Here is a 16,868-nt window from a genome sequence, read left to right as displayed (position 1 = left end):
CGAACGTCTCTTTTCCCTCACCTTTGGCACAGCTCTTGGGTTGTGCGTTGCCCGGAGGCGGTTTGCCCGAAGACTGTTTGCTGTCCGTGGACAGGTGCTTACTCATGGGCAAAACTTTAGTCTCAGCAGGTGGCGCCGATTGGAGCCTGGGGTCAGGAGTACTGACAGAAGGAGCCTGCTTCGGCTCGTCCGTTAAGGACTGGGTCCCAATTGGATTGGTTCCCACCTGAGTAAGTAGAGAATCTGAGTCTAGACTCAGGTTCTCCATCGATGAGCTCAGGGTTGCCCTTTCACTCGGGGTTGGATCGTCACGATCGAGGTTTAATTGTGTTTGCTTAACAGGTTTATGTTTTTGTTTTTTTCATAATTGGCTGCCATGGCCTCAGTTTTATCGGGGGAAGTAGGTCGATTTCGGCGGAGCCCCTTTTTGCCGAGACAAGGCTAGTTGAAACTGGGGATCGCCTAGTACCCAGAGTTCACCGTTTACGGCCACATCTTAACCGCTGTGACCATTCAGCCCTCGGCACGGTAGTCACACCTTGGCTTAGGGTTTTGATTACCGCTTGGCTTCAGGTGTCACCTCCCGTTTCCTGGAGGATCTTCCTTACTGAGCTCCCTCACCACGACAAGGTAGGTAATTGTCGAGGGAGCCAATTAGTTTATATTAATTTTATTTGTCTTTTAATATAAAAAGTAACTTTTATTCAACAGTTTCAGTGTATGTGTTTGGCTAAAACTAAAATATCCTTTGATTACTTCAGTGAAGGTCCTTCCTTAATCTAACTAATCCAAATAGCTTTCCCATCGTCACTCAACTGCACCATTCCCGTGCATACATACTTAAGGGCTATTGGGTAACAAAAATGTTCCGCTTTATGAATTCGCTCTGTGAGTGCATTGCAATCGTCCGTCGGCAGTATGGGTACCCTGGTTTGCTTTATCACAGCCCCGGTATCAACACCCTGAACGAAACAAAGAACCAAGTGAATATTTAAAGCCAATAATTTCCACGAAGAGAATATTAAATCATCGTTAAACGCACCTCATCTACGAAATGAATTGTGCATCCTGATTCCCTATCGCCTGCATCCAATGCTTTCTGCTGCACTCCTAATCCGGGATATTTCGGCAGCAGTGAAGGATGAATATTCATGAGCCGCCCTTTCCAATGCCTCACGAATTTCGCTGAGAGAATCCTCATGAATCCCGCCAAACATACAATATCAACACCATGAGATTCCAACGCTTGTGTCATGGCATCATCGAAGTCTTCACGGGAGGGAAACTCCCGATGCGAGATAACGCAATTAGGTATATTAGCATTTGTTGCTCGTGTCAGTCCGAATGCATCGGACTTGTTTGAAATCACAAGCGCAACCTCGCCCCCCATGTACCATGTTGAGTCCTTTGCAGCATCGATGATTGCCTGTAAATTAGTACCTGAGCCGGATATCAGGACGCCAATACGTTTTTTGGGGGCTGCAATTGACGTTTTAACCAATTTCAGACATTGTTCGAAATAATTAACAGTCACTTGGGGAGCGGTATCCTTTTGCCTATCTCTAACAATGCCAATTACAGATGCTTTGTGCTGAATTTCCAAATGCTCCATTACTTGGTCCTTGAGTTCGGGGGAAATTATTAAAACGAGTCCAACTCCGCAATTATATGTGCGTAGCATCTCATTGGCGGTTACGTTACCCGCGTTTGAGAGCCAGGCAAATATCGGAGGAATATTAAATTGACGTGCATCAAGCTCCACTGAAAGGTTTTTCGTTAGAACGCGAGGAATATTTTCGAGCAATCCTCCGCCTGTGATGTGGGCGAGGGCTTTGATGCATCCAAGTTTCAGGAGAGGTTCTATCGCATCAACATAGATCCGGGTAGGTGTTAGAAGCTCCTCACCTAGTCGTGGGATAAATTAATTTATGAACTGTTGGATGTATTCTATGTGACTCGTACCGAATGATTTTCCAAATGAAGTTTTCGTTTCCAGTGTAACGCCTGCAACATCCATGATTTTGTGTACCAGACTGAATCCATTACTGTGAACACCGCTTGATGGAAGTGCTATTACTATATCATTGGGTTGTATGCTGCTTGTTTTTGGTAATATATGCTCCCTTTCTGCAATGCCTAATGCGAATCCTGCCAGGTCATATGATTTCGGACCGTAAACTAGTGGAAGTTCTTTGCATTGCATCTCTGAAATGTAAACAAGTAATTGATTTCTGATGTTAGTTACAGACAAGTGCCCTTACCAATGAGGGTACTTCTTGCTTGCTGGCATCCATTAGCTATGCCTGATACAATGTCGGAAGCTGTTGTAGATAATTGACCGCATACGCAATAGCCCAAGTAGGTTAGTGGTTCGGCCCCGTTACAGAGAATATCATTGACACACATTGCAACCAAATCGATGCCCACAGTTGAATGTATATTGTATCCTTGAGCGATTTTGATTTTAGTCCCTACCCCGTCTGTTCCAATAACCAGTATCGGATCTTGGTATGTTGCTGGAATGCGTGTTAGAAGCTTCGCAGTTTGCGTTAGATACACTTCCTGTCGCTTTGTTTCATCGATTTTTCTATCGATGTGACTATGCAGAGACTGAAAGCAGGGATGACCCGTGCCTGAAGTTGAACCTGCTTTACCTTGACCGGAAGGTATACTAAACTCTTTCGCTAGTTTGCTAATCTGAGTGTCCAATCCAGTTATCACTAGTTTATCTGCTCCACTTTTGTGTCGGATTTCGGATATAATTTTAGCTCCAGGGATGTTGATTATCTTTGCATCCTCTTTGGAAGTAACAAATAAGAGTCCTATTCCGCAGTTGAAGTTTGTGACCAGCGCCTCTTGTGTGAGTCCTCCTCTTGTAGCGATCCAGGCTTGAAGCTTCTGGATTGGCATGTCTTTGGCATCGATTGTCGCTTCATAATCTTCTGGAAGGAGTTTTTCAATGGCTGGCTTAAGCCCTGAGCTCACATGAGAAATTGATTTGATCATTCCTTTTTGAATAAGAGGAAAGATTGATCGCATGTAGATGGTAGACGGCTTGAGAATTTCTTGCGCTGCAAAGTTTTGAAATCATTATTACAACAATACTCCGGAAGATTAATGTTTCTCTTAAACTTTACCTAGTGTGCGGTTTCCCAACATATTGATTTTGGAATCCATGCTTATATTAAGCTTTTGTAGTATTTCGTATACTATTTCTAGCCCAGCGCAATGAAGACCATTTGCCGGGAGAGCAATTATGACATCGCCTTTATGGTAGTCATTGAATCGTGGTAGTTCCGATCCATATTCTAGAACGCCCAAGCAGTATCCAGCAAGATCATATTCTCCGACTTTATAAATTGTTGGCATTTCAGCAGTTTCTCCACCTGTGGGGGAAAATATATGTCGCTGTTAATTATTGTCAGGATATATAAAGGCAAACATAAAAAAAACTTGCTGGACCCGGCAGACGTAGTTCTGCCTAAGGATATTTGCAAAAACTGCGGATTTTCTTCGTGTACTGGAAGAAGTAAACAAATCAAATGATACACTTGCGCTTACATTCGTCTACACGTACTTGAGGAAGGCGATTAGATGCAAGTCTGTAATGGGACCCATCTATTGCCACGAAGCTTATCGGTACCGGTACCATGAAATCGTCTGTAATGGGACCCATCTATTGCCACGAAGCTTACCGGTACCGGTACCGGTACCATGGAACCGGGATGGCCGTCTAAATCATATGGTCCAGAAGAATACTTGGGGGATTTGCTCCCGACTCGAATATTTGCAGTTAAGGTGGTTGTGACCACATCGCGAGCAGAGCTCCTTGTGGGCTCTAGTGTGGAGTTACGCTGTACAATTCTTAGCTGCGGCAGAGGTATTAGATAGAGCTCTCATGCTTTCAGTATAAATCAGTATCAATGTGTCAATCTTGGCGGGACTCTGGTTGTGTTCACCAAATCAATTCGTATCTGAGGAGGAACCTAGGATTAAGCCTACACGACAGTTATTTGCATTAAACCCTCTGAGTCAGTGTGAAATTAACATATTTTGCAATATCCGTCGCTCCATTGCACTTCCACCCCTATGCGCCATTACTCGGGGTTACCCAAAATACCCTTCAGTACTTCCCACGATTTCCCGAGACACTCACATTCTTCCCCTACTGTTCTGCGCCAAGTGTCTTTGGGGCGACCTACTCGTCGGCCATCCTGAGAGAGTGGATTCCACTGCATGACGTAACTAGCAAAGCAGTTGTCGCCCATCCTTACTGTGTAACATATCCACTGCCACTTCCGTCTTCCGATCGAAGTGCGTACGACTGTCAGACTTGTAGGCCGACCAATTTCTTCGTTTGAGATAATGTCAATTCCGTGCACTCTGATGACACAACGCAGAGAGGCATTGACGAAAGCTTGGAACTTTTGGGTAACAGTGGAGTTCACTATCCATATGCTACTTCTATATAGTAACGCAGTAAGCGGACTAGCACAGAACAGTCTCAACTTGATCTTGGTGTTGAGATAACTGCATTTCCAGATGTTCTACAGGGCAGCGAAAATGGATCTAGCGCTGTTAATGCATCGGGCAACATTCATTCTGGATATACAAATTGATCGATGTCTTCGATGCTCCGTCCATTGATGGAGATAGAGAGAGACTGAGAACCTTGTTTACTTTTGTTTTTATCTTCATTCCAATTCTGTCTGCCTCTATTTACAAATTTAAAGCCACTTGGCCAAGATCCATGACTCGATAGGAGAGGAAACAGATGTCGTCAGTGTAGTTAGGGTATTTGAGGAAAGATGTCATAGTCCATTGAACTCCTCCACATCCTCTGGACAAGGCACCCTGAAGAACGTCACCGATAACAAGAAGAAATACTATCTGTAACAGAATGCAACCTTGGCGGACTTCGCTTTGGATCTTAAAATCTTCTGAGATTTTATCTCGGTGCCGCACGTGACGCTTTACGCCATCATATGTCGCTCTGATAAGGGTTATTAGTTTCACCCGAATGCTCCTCCTGGATAGAGCACACCAGATACATTCTCTGTTCACGCTATCAAAAGCTTTCTGGAAATCGATGAAAGGTACGAGCAGCGAAGATTTAAACTCCGTTCACTATTCCAAAATGATTCATAGGGTGTTACTCCGTTTATGTACATTGACGGCCATAAAGATTTCTCTTCTGCTTGGAGGAAGAGTTCGTATCCGCATTCTACGGCGAGTAGCTATTTCATCCACAAGAGGAGGAAGTTCATCGGATGTGATACCGTTAAGAACCGTGGTGAAGTTTTCTCTCCACCTCTTCCGTTGCTCGTCTTCGTGGGTGAGAAGTCGACCGTTGACGTCTTCACAGGACCATCGAAAGATTTGCGATCACATGCAAGGTTTTTCGTGATGCGATATAAACTTCTGAAATCATTATGTTCTGCGGTATCCTAAGTCCGCATCAATTGATGCCGGACCGGACCAAATGGAGAGCAATTTACTCCCCCCTTTTTGGTCCACGGACCCCTCGTTTAGGGCTTAGTACCCAAACTTTCAAAATATATGGCGATGACGGCTTTACGGTTTCTTACCAGAGCAGAGGCAAATCGTCAGACGCTGCCTCACCTCTGCCCTGGGAGCAGCGTGACCGAAGCGACTCGCAGATGTTAAATGCTCCTTTATATAATTCGCAGAACACAACATGAATTATATTGAGCGTAAATCCACCTTAGTGACCAGAGCTTGGCCAGAGCTGAAAATATTTTTTTGAGAATTGCGGGGTCCTAAGTCTCTGGCCAAGCTCTGGTCTATAAGGTGGATTTATGCTCAATATACCATAATTCGTACATCTGCCAGTCGCTTCGGTTACGCTGACGATTTGCCTCTGCCCTGGTAAGAAATCGTAAAGCCGTCATCGCCATATATTTTGAATAGCAAATTCTCTCTTTTCACGGCGTACACTACCTTGAATTTTTCAGGATTTCGCTCGGTATCGGAGTTTGAGCACGTTACGCCCGCGATCACTCGCAGCGGGCAATAGAACCTTCAACCCCTTCCATTCTTCGATCCGCTTCTACGATTCCTCATTCAGCCAGATGTTATGATGCTCCTTCGGAACGACACTCAAAGTCTTCGCTGCTCGTCGTAAGAGGCGATTAAAAGGGTTAGATATTTGTAGGCTAGCAACCTGTAAATTTCGAAACTTTATTGCTATCAGAACGTTAACAACGCCTCAGGTAGGGACTGACTTCACGGCCTTTGGCTACCAAAAACGGATTGTGATTGAATGTGCGAATGTTCTTCGACAATCGTAGCCAGGGTCCTCAGAATGCTCGCTTTTTCCAACTCGAGCGGGAATTCCAATGATATAAGCTTGACATTTTGGGCCTAAGCGAAGTAAAATGGTGGGACCCTGGATAGTACTTCTCTCCCTCCTACGGCAATGTGCGTTTGTACTCTGGAAAGCCAAGTAGTAATAGACGGGAACCCGGTGTCGTGTAGTCGTCAGACCGCAAGGCGCACCTTCTTGACCTGGGAGATGGCCGCACCTCGAAACGGGTCACCATATGCGTGTTGCGTCCGCCACTTCTCGAAGGAGTTGGGGAGCTGCGCCCCCTAAATTCAATATATAAATGTATAAAACCAGCAGGGTAAAATTGGTCTTCAAAGTCGGCTTTAAAATCAGCCGTCACACTACGTTTTTTGGATATGTGACTTTCGGAACTAAACGCATCAATTTACATCGAACTGAAGTGATTGACCTTATTCATACTGTGAATATTGACTGGGAAAATTTCTAGAAATTCTGTTAGTGCCATTCTGTTAGTGTTCATGAACATTCTGTATTTTTCACTTGGATAAAAAACATGTTTTTGGTACCTCTTTTTGGCATTTGGTTCTTCGAATGATGATACAATGTTATTTTTAGAAACTTTACACTGATTGCATGCCCATGAGTAGTTGTAATGGACTTAGGTGTGGCGGTTGCTGGAATTTCTGACCCTCGCTTCCTGGCGGTCATATCCTTCAGTTTCTTTAGTAGGTCGAAACATGTAGATTGGGGCTTCTCCCCGAAACAGCCTTGTCACTTAAGCCCTGCTTCGCTGCAGTTCTGTTTTCCACTCTCTTCTTTTCTGGGAATTCGGTGTCAGTCCCTAAACCTGGCTCTTCTAAAGGTTTTTGAGGACTTTCAGGAGAGGTGTATGAAGCAAATAACAACTGCCCTTCTAGTGTTACTTGACGTTGCACGAGTGGTTTTAGCTTGCATAAGGTGATTGTAAGGAAGTGGAGAATGACCTGTTGCGTCGTTTCGCACCGTATCGCTTGTGCGAGATCCACTTCTCCAGGTAAGTGTCCCAGACGCTCCAACATTTTCTGCATCCGCTCGTAAAACTCCTTGGAGCCATAATCAAAAAATAGAAATTTCTTGTTTCCTTAAAGACGATGAATTTTTTTTCCCGATACGTATTTAGGTCAGCCACTTGTTACCTTATTCGGCGGTTTCGATCTTAAGGAACCAAGAACTTTTTATTTTTGATTATAACTCAGTGCAAAATGTCGATTATAGTGCGGCATAATATCTTTGAAGTCTTCTGAAGATGCCTGTTTTGTTAAATGTTTAAACCACATTGGTAGAGGGACCTTCAGTTCCTCTCCGTTAAGAATGCTAACAGGCTTGTAGTTCTTCAGTACCAGTCAAGAGCCATTTGCATAGCCTATTTGGATGATGGTATAATATGTCGAAATTGGCTAACAGGTTGGTTGAGCGAGGGTTTCGGAATCGCTGGATAGGAATAGCATCTGACCGATTGATACGGAAGAGCAGGAAGTATAAAGACTGGACTCATCTTTCGTCGCTTGCGATAGAGAGCAATTGGAAAACTTGAGCTTTGTCAACTCTTTATGCAGTCCTTCTTGCGCTGGTGTTCCTAAGTACACTCTTATAGATTCAGCCGGTGGAGACACATGAAATAGCAGCCGAGGCGTCAAGTCGGGGTGGTGTATCCCGGCAATGTCTAGAGTGGACAAACTATTACTGCGAATTATGCCCTAGCGGGCAGAAGATATCGGTCCCGTTTTAAATTTCGCAACGGGGATGGTGTTGAGACAAAACCTCCTTTGGAGTTATCCTGCCATAAACTTTCAAAGGTATATGAAGCGGCTCACCAGACCCCGGGCACAATTCCTCTTCTGAAAATTTCATGCCGTGGCAGAGGTCGCGACCGCAATTCATTGTAAATATTATTTACGGCGACTAAGATACGTCAAGGATAAGTGGGAACTCCACATGACGCATCTCGTAAAGAGGAATGAGACCGAGGATGCATCTGTCATGGATTTCCCACCCGATAACAGCTCCGGGTATTCTAGTTTTCCGGCTGCACGAGCGCGGTCGAGGAGTGCTCAACGCCATTCAGTATTTAGAACAATGCTGCTTGAATAGAAGCCTTAGCAATTGTGAAACTGCATAGGACCTGCGAAGTTTCTCCTACTTTCGACAAAGATAAAGGAGACTCTTTACTGTTGTAGCTGTTTGAAGATCGCTCTGGTGAGAATAAAAATGAAGAAGAAAGACAAACATCTATAAAGGTTCAATTTTCGATAAGTAAAACTTCCTTCAAGTTAGCGGGGATTTTTGCAGAGGAATCTTGCGAAGAGAAAATATTAGATGGAGTTTATGGGCTGAAATGGCACCACATCTGGATAGGGATGTGATCTATGAAACGAAATGCTGCTAGGCATGTAACCTTTGGTCCTTGGGACAAAAAATAATTTAAATAAATAAATTAGACTCTAATTACCTAACAGGGCACAATTTGACTCCCGGCAAGCTTCAGATATTCCTTTGATAATTTGTGCTGCAACTGGTACCTGCAGTTTCCCGCAGGCTATATAATCCAGAAAAGCAACTGGCTCCGCACCAGACTCCAGAACATCATTAACACACATTGCCACCAGGTCATAGCCAATATTTTCATAGCAGTTGCATTCAATGGCCATCTTCACTTTAGTATTTACACCTCTCGTGACTTCGCATAGGACAGGATTGGTGTAGGCTAGCTAGAATAGAAGGAGGTGAGACCATTTAGAAACATGGAGATGTTACTATGTCAATTCTAGTATCTCGTATGAATTTTAGGTAAGATTGTTCCAGATGTCTCTTCAAATATGAGTTGAGTAAGCCATAAAAAACGAACCTCTTTCAAACTTAAAAGTCCGCCAAAACCACCAATACCACCAACAACCCCTTTACGATGGGTACCCCTTGCGAGAGGCTTAATTCTCTGCACGAGATCATCACCTGCATCAATATCAACCCCACTGTCTTTATATGAAAGAGATATCCTGCAATACGAGACAAAGTAAAAATATGAAGTCCTTTTTCTCTCGAAATACTTTATTAAGTAGAGGAACCCGAAGGAACCAAGTGTTGGAGGAATAATTACATTTTGAAGGCCTTCTTGGCTATGTCTCTTCTGAATTGTGCCGGGAAATCAGCGAATGAGATTTTCTCGCAAATGGCAGTCGCTTCTGCAGCAGCCTTTTTCAGGTCTTGGGCCAGTTGAACTGTTATGAGAACTCGTCCACCGTTTGTTACATATTGGCCGGAGGGATCTATCTTGGTACCGCTGTGGAACACTATGAGGTTGTCAGAATTTTTAGGTATGCCTGGAAAATAGAAAAGTGAAAACACAGACTCAAAGCTGGGATAAAGAGCAGACAATTTACCTGTAATCAAACAACCTTTCGTTGAACTTTCTGGGTACTTCGCGCTCGCCATAACCACTCCCACTGCATAAAGGCTCTTCTCCCAATCCAGTTGTATTTCATTCAGTTTATCATTACAGCAGGCGAACATGACATCGAACAAATCCGTTTTTAAAAGTGGTAGCACAACTTGTGTTTCTGGATCACCAAACCTGCAGTTGAATTCCAATACCTTTGGGCCTTCCTCAGTCAACATCATCCCGGCATATAATACTCCAGAATACTTGATTCCCTCCTGTCGCAATCCATCTACAGCTCGTTGGAGTACTTCAGTCTCAACCATTTTCAAATCTTGTTCAGAAATTAGCGGGCAAGGACAATAGGCGCCCATGCCACCAGTGTTAGGTCCTTCATCGTTGTCTCGCAACCGTTTGTGGTCTTGTGAGGGAAGCATCACTCGAACTGTATGTGAGTCGACAAAGGCAAGCACGGAAACTTCCTCTCCCGAAAGTTTTTCTTCAACCACGATTTGCTCACCAGCGCGTCCAAATTTCTTAGCATCTAACATTTCGTCAATGGCTGAGGAGGCTTCGGCAATTGTATTGGCAACGATTACTCCTTTGCCAGCTGCTAAACCGCTTGCTTTCACTACTAAAGCATTGAAGTCGGCACTGAAAGGAATATAAGAATAAAGGATATGGATTTGGATTACAAGATTACTATCGTAATAAAGAAATATATTGTGGTAATAAAGGACCTAACAATAATTACCTCTTCAGAAATTTCTTAGCTTCAGATGAATCAGTGAAGCTTCTGAATCGAGCGGTTGGAATTCCATGACGAATCATGAATTCCTTAGACCAATTTTTATCAGATTCAATCCGTGCGCCTTGGCTAGAGGGTCCGAAACATTTGATTCCAATTGAGTTGAGCCGGTCTGCCAGACCATTTGCTAAGGGATCCTCGGGTCCTACGACAACCATGTCTGGATTACACTTTTTACACCATTCTGAGATTTCCTGGAAAGGTAAAAAATGTCCTATTTAAAAAAGATTTTTTGTGGTCGCAGGCTTTTGTTAGGCCCATTGTATTGTCCTCTAAAATCGACTATTCAATGGTCTTCTGCCTGCGACTTTTGCAAGCTTTTGCGAATCTGAACACATCTTCCAGAGGCAAAGAGCCGATACGACGACTCAAAATTCAGTATCGGTCCTAGACGATGCATGCATACATCAATATGGGTTTTATTGTGGATGTTGTACATTCAATGTGGTGCTCAGAGGTGTCGGCTGTCGGCTGAACCAAAACCAAGTGGCCGAGCAAATCCCCCATAGTGGTGGCACCGAGAAACGCTGTATCGCATTGGCTTGCCCGCCATGGTGCAGTAGGCGAATGCGTCAAAGGCCTAATCAGGGCGATCAGACCCGAGTCTGCACGGGGACTCATCTGAAGTGGTAAATTGGTCACGAAACCTTACCAAGGGTATACTGGTACCATGGGAACCGGGATAGCCCCTGGACTCACATACTTCGGGAGAATTCCTGTTGTATGTGAGTACAGCTCGGTTGTTTACGGTTGGCTCCCTAGTGGGAGCTTCATGGGGGTTGTGGTCGTGTTCAAGCGAACAGAGACCTTCGGGCCTCAGCGTAGTGTTGCGTTTTAACACGGGTGCCGTACTCCTTAGTTCGGTAGAGATTTAGATACGTGCATCCACCAGTATGAATGCTGAGCCATGAACTTGGTATAGACTGGTACCGTCGTAGCTTGCTTCGGCGGCGCTCTGATTTTGGTCACAAAATCAATCCGTGTCTTAAGAAGACCATGGGATTAAGTCTCCATGACAGGTGCTTACGTAAAACCCCTAGGGCTGACTGTACATTCAATGTGGTGAAAGTCCTCAGCTGCATTTTCAGTCCCACTAAGGTGTGTAACTGCTCCACATGGCTTCCCTAGTTAGCATAACTAGTTCAGTTTTCCTAGCGTTCATCGTGAGACTGTTTGGATGTACCAACTGTAGATTATCTGCATAGTTGGATTCAAGCGATCACATACTGTGTCCACAAAATTTGTCAATATTTATTACGACTAGATCAGCCGCAAATACTTGAACAAAAACCTTTGTGCCCTTCAGGAGCCATGGCGAAGTGTCCAAAGCCAGGAGCTATAACATGGAAGAGACAACCTCTTCCTATGGAAAACCTTAAAGACGTCCTATCTCAATAGACTTCCTTCTGACGAATATGTAGATTCTCCTCCACTCCAGCATGTGGAGGATCGGGTCGTTTCCATGCTGTCTAAATCATGATGATTATTGCAAAATCACAATGTAAACTACGATAAAGGCTTATGGTACCGGATGTACTAGCAAAAAATATACTGAAGGACATTGGATGAAGGTTGGTACCAGGCTTTCCTTATAAGAGATATGAAGACGAATAACTTTAACTTTGAAGTGGACTAAAGTTGATTATTGAAACTTGCCTGTTCCAGTCTTTGCCCTGTTCGTTATCGGGGTCGGCGTGTCTGGGTCGGGTTTGCTATTTCTTTGGGACATAAGCTTAGTCTAGATGAAGCTGAGAGGTTTTTGAATCATTGTTTAGTGTGTGTAATGTTCACTCGAGTTGCTAGGTCAAACCAATTTTTCACAGTTGATTGCCATCTGGCCTGATTTAGTCACCAGCGTTTCTTTCGCAGTTTCTACGACGATATCATGCCGGCCGCGGATGTCTTTATATCGAGCGTACCATAAAGAATATTCCCCCAAAAGACCCTAGCCCCCTTGGAGTTCTGCGGAAACCCGAAGGACCACACACAAGAATTAGGAAAGAAACTCTGGAAAATCTTCTAGAAATCCACATCTCAACTTCTGCAATAAAAACCTTAGAAATTATCTGAGTCAGATGGTATCTTTCCTGTGCTCTTAAAGCAAAGTATAAATATGTAGAGCCAATGGTGCCCTTGGCTACAATCTGCATGATATCGATGTAGGTTAGAGTGTCCTTCCTAGTAACGGCAAGGCTTAAGGTCATCAGTGTGACCTTTTTCCTTATCAAAACTTTGGAGAAGAGGGTTGAGGAATACATGAAAGAGAAAGTGATATTCTACCCTTTGTATCTCAATTAGCATGCTTGTCAACTGGAGAACCCTATACACCTTTATAGGCAGGAGATGGCTAAGCCTTCAACGAAGAAGAAGATTCAAGCAGAGATCTGTCGACAAGAGGGAATGCTAAAAAAACCCGAAACTCGGACTCAAGAAGGAGGAACCTTAGCGTAGGTAAGGGGAGAAAGCACGGAGTAGGCGTTGTGACGATAGGTATGTTATCCTAGTGAAGCATATCCTACTGGCCCTTTTAGGTCATTTCCGGAGTAAACACTTGCGGGTAGATCAGATTGGTAAGAGATGGAGCACCAAGCTTATGACGGACGGCGTACGTTTTCGATCATATTTGATAATGGTAGGTTGCGTAACGGAAGGCTCGATGGAATTCCTCAGGAGGTTCCTAAATTCCCAGGCTGGAAGGGAGCAGAATTGTTATGTGCTGGAGGTGATATACCAAGCTAAATACGACTACCTTTTTAGACCCGCAATGATGAAGACTGAGGTGCCTATGAACGTTGTAATCGGCCAAAAATTAGGATCTCTACACAAGCTTTTAACAGAAAAAGGATACCTCACAAGACACATTTAATGGAAAATCTACCATGGTCCCTGACAGAACCATGAAAATTATGATAGTCCAAGGAGCAAAATCGAGTAAAGTGTTAAACTTGCTGCCTGTTTTGGGGGAGGGGGTGGAAGATCTAGACCTGGATCTTCTCCTGTGACTGTGATAACAAGTACCATGTGAAAGGAGGAGTATGTCCTGATACTGAAGACGAGCTTCAACCATAAATATAACCACTAATGAGATAGCATAGGTAAACCTCCACCAAGCAAAAGCTGCGTCTATAGAAATTCTAAGGGCAATTTCCAAGGGTGACGGTGAAATAGAGTGCTGGTTCAAGAATCCTGGATGTCGTAATTTCGAGCTCATTTTTAATCCAAATTCGAATACATATGTCTTTCGGGGTTTCCAACTGGAAATCTCGTGGCATCCCAAGTCGAAAGAGGAAACTCAGGGCAGCGGGCTACTTCCCTGAAGATAACCCTTAAATCCCGCCGGAAAAAAGTCGCTAGACTGGTAAGATAATGTGAGAGACACCTCCTCGACCACAATGACAAAGTACACTATGAAATTTGTGAGTGAAACAACTAAGTACCTTCTTAAATTTGCCTCTGGCAATAGATTAAAAGTATATAATGTAGGAAATGGGGCCGAGAGGGGTATCAAATATAAGGTCTCGATTAGTATTTCTTTAAAGCTTTATTTAGTTCTATCATTTAATGCAAAAGAGGGAGGATAGGGCCTCGAGACCGATCATATCTTCGTGGACCCATTCTCAGAAGTTATCCAACCGAAAAATCTGCAAAAAATTACACTAAATGGTGTATAGGCTACGAAATACCTTCCGCGGCGCTATCAAATTAGGTTAATAATAGTCTATTAACTTTGGTGGAAATCGCAATACTACTAACAAAGTTATAATAGGCTGACTGATTTATACTGAGAACCCTTCCAGCATTAAACTTGCATATCAATATCCAGTGTTGTTGGGACCAAAAGAATAGACAGAAAGGCTGTAAGTGTAATACTTAGCTCGAAAAAAAAAATTGTTAGAAAAAACCGACACGATGCTAAGGGATCAATAGAAGTCCTATTGGCTGTTTTGAACAAATTCGATCATGAATCCCGTGCTCATTAAAAAAAATCGTAGAATAACTACAAACTTTTTTCATACTTATGTCGGTACCCGGTAGGGTGAAATCGTCAAATATTAATTTTGTTGCATTTAAAATTCAAAAGCGATGTAAAGAACCTTCCGTGTAAAGAAGGTATTGAAAAATGTAATGAAGTACTTGATGAGGTAATAAATTTACTACCTTTTCTAATGAAAAGGCAACACTGACAGCGCGACTAGGGCATGGAACTGACATGAGTTTGCATTAAATTTCGGACTTTATGCAGGAAAGCCGTTGAATTTTTCATACCTGAAGCGTACCCTCTGTTTAGTGATATGTAACTTTTGAAATATGTATTTTGCCATTTTCACAGATCTGCCGGGTTGAACTCCTCGAAAATTACTTTTATTTTTCTCTAACGCAGTCACTTACAAAACCTTAATAAACTGTCAAATTCCAATTACTCTCACAAACGGCAGAGACAGATTTTTTGTATGAACTTTTTTTCGCCGGTCTCTCTCTCTATTTAGATAAAACATGTGTTAGATCAGTAAGAATAAAATATGCGAAATTTCGGTGAAAGTACTCATTATAGTCTTCTGTTTTTACCACAATTGGGTAACGATTCAACTTTAGAATGGAAGAAATGGAGGATTGCTCAATGACCTACCTCCTGTGACCTCCATGAAACCCACTATAGTACATACCTGTATATTATTGACATTAACACCGGGCACAACCTCTAATTTTTGTAGCTGTTTGATTGCATCGCTACCCGGGAGTGCGTAGACTTTCTGAACTTTTGGGCTTTGGCATAATTTCCAGCAGATTGCGTGCTCTCGGCCGCCACTACCAACAACAACCACCTTCATTTTCCACTAATTTAGGGTCACTTCCTATCCTAGTTAATCCAAGTATTTTTTTCCACTAATTCTTCAATAGAGGCGATGAATCGACTCTTATCGAAGATAAAGATACACTTTCTAGTTGAGGAGTGAAATTTCTCGGTCTAGACCGTACTGACTAAACAATCTGTATAACACGTGCACCCAGAACGCTAGAACATCACTTCTGAATACCAAGTGAGCGAACGCGATACCTAGGCACACTATAGTATCATACTGAACCGGTTGTGAACCCAATCGGGCTTTTTGTAAGACCACTTTGGACTGAAGGCAGGGGTAGGAAGGGTCCCTCTGGAGCAGTAGAGAAAAGCTCCGGAGGGAGCCAAAAGTAGGCTCCAAAATTCATATTAGCTCATTTTATATGAGAGCCACGCGAGGGGAAACAACTTCTCTCGTCGATTTGCGTTGCTTTCAGTGTAGGCGGTTTAAGCCCGGCTTCGAATGAAAAACGCGAAATATGTGAATAATTTTTCTTTAGTTTTATACATATATATGTATATAATTTTGATAATTTCTCAATTCAAAGAGTTTGGATATTGTCTTCTATTTGTAGTTAAGTCTAAAATTGATAGACCAGTAGCTTACTGTAAACTACACCATTCAAACAGTTTCGGAGCGCAACCACAAATTAGCGACTTAGAATAGATCATTTGACGTTTCAAAGCAAACCAGCTTCTCTAATGGAGTAGCATTTTATAAACCTGAACTCTTAATCTTAATTAATAATATATGACTGCGTTAGAAATTTGTGTCACTAGCAGCTGCCAAATTGCAAGGGGAGCGTATCTTCGTAAGAATTTTGTAGGAGATAAACGAGCCTAATTCAAATAGCACAAGCATTGTCCTTGCGCATTAATTGCACTCCACCCACTGCATTGTCTCCATAACTTTTACACTTGGACCTGCAAATCAGTTATGTAGAGCTATCACAAAGATTTGCATTAAACTTCTCACATATATAAAATAGAAAATATTTTTGAAGCCATCGGTGGAGACAGATATTCGCGTCAACATTACAACACTTTTACTCTAAAAGCATAATTAATGTGCATCAAACAACAAACAACAAACTTAGCCAATGCTACCGATACTCCGATTGCTCAATTCCGCTTTTGTTAAGGCATCAGAGAGTTAATTTTGCCTTACATCACAGTCACTAGATACTCAACGCCCTCTGCGGATCCTGGCTATCACTTCAAATTGCGATGCGTCCGCCCTTCAATCGCTCTTCAGTCGCCCAGTTTGCCGCCCTTAGGATCGCATATACTTCAGTTTGAAAAACCGTTATATATTGTCCCAAAGGATAGCCCCAGTTCTCGTTTCCATTTGAGAGGCAGGTTCCTGCACCAGAAGCCGGTTTTGTTTTTGAGCCATCGGTGTAGGAGATCTCCGTACATCTCACCACACATTCCTCTGGGACTTTGCAGTTCTCTCTATATTTCAGGGTAACTCGCGAACTTACAATCCAGAGTTGCA

The 16,868-nt window shown here is 43.1% G+C and overlaps 1 protein-coding gene across 2 annotated transcripts; it reads right to left on the bottom strand.

Moving 5' to 3' along the window:
• Window positions 1-679: 679 nt before the first annotated feature.
• Window positions 680-15,623, bottom strand: LOC119651584 (trifunctional purine biosynthetic protein adenosine-3). Of its 2 annotated transcripts, XM_038055225.1 has the most exons (11): window positions 15,195-15,623; window positions 10,477-10,724; window positions 9,727-10,376; window positions 9,444-9,666; window positions 9,195-9,342; window positions 8,799-9,057; window positions 3,138-3,386; window positions 2,262-3,071; window positions 1,963-2,205; window positions 1,043-1,905; window positions 680-962 (listed from the first exon to the last, which is right to left on the bottom strand). In XM_038055225.1, the coding sequence occupies exons 1-11, from the start codon at window positions 15,357-15,359 to the stop codon at window positions 780-782; spliced, it is 4,041 nt and encodes a 1,346-aa protein (XP_037911153.1). In that variant the 5' UTR covers window positions 15,360-15,623; the 3' UTR covers window positions 680-779. The 2 variants fall into 2 exon arrangements, with proteins under 2 accessions (XP_037911153.1, XP_037911152.1); XM_038055224.1 differs by having other exon boundaries at window positions 9,444-10,376.
• Between the last annotated feature and the right edge of the window lie 1,245 nt (window positions 15,624-16,868).

This window comes from Hermetia illucens, chromosome 3 (genome assembly GCF_905115235.1).
Source record: "Hermetia illucens chromosome 3, iHerIll2.2.curated.20191125, whole genome shotgun sequence".
Lineage (NCBI taxonomy): Eukaryota > Metazoa > Arthropoda > Insecta > Diptera > Stratiomyidae > Hermetia > Hermetia illucens.
This window is presented reverse-complemented; position numbering and strand designations above follow the sequence as displayed.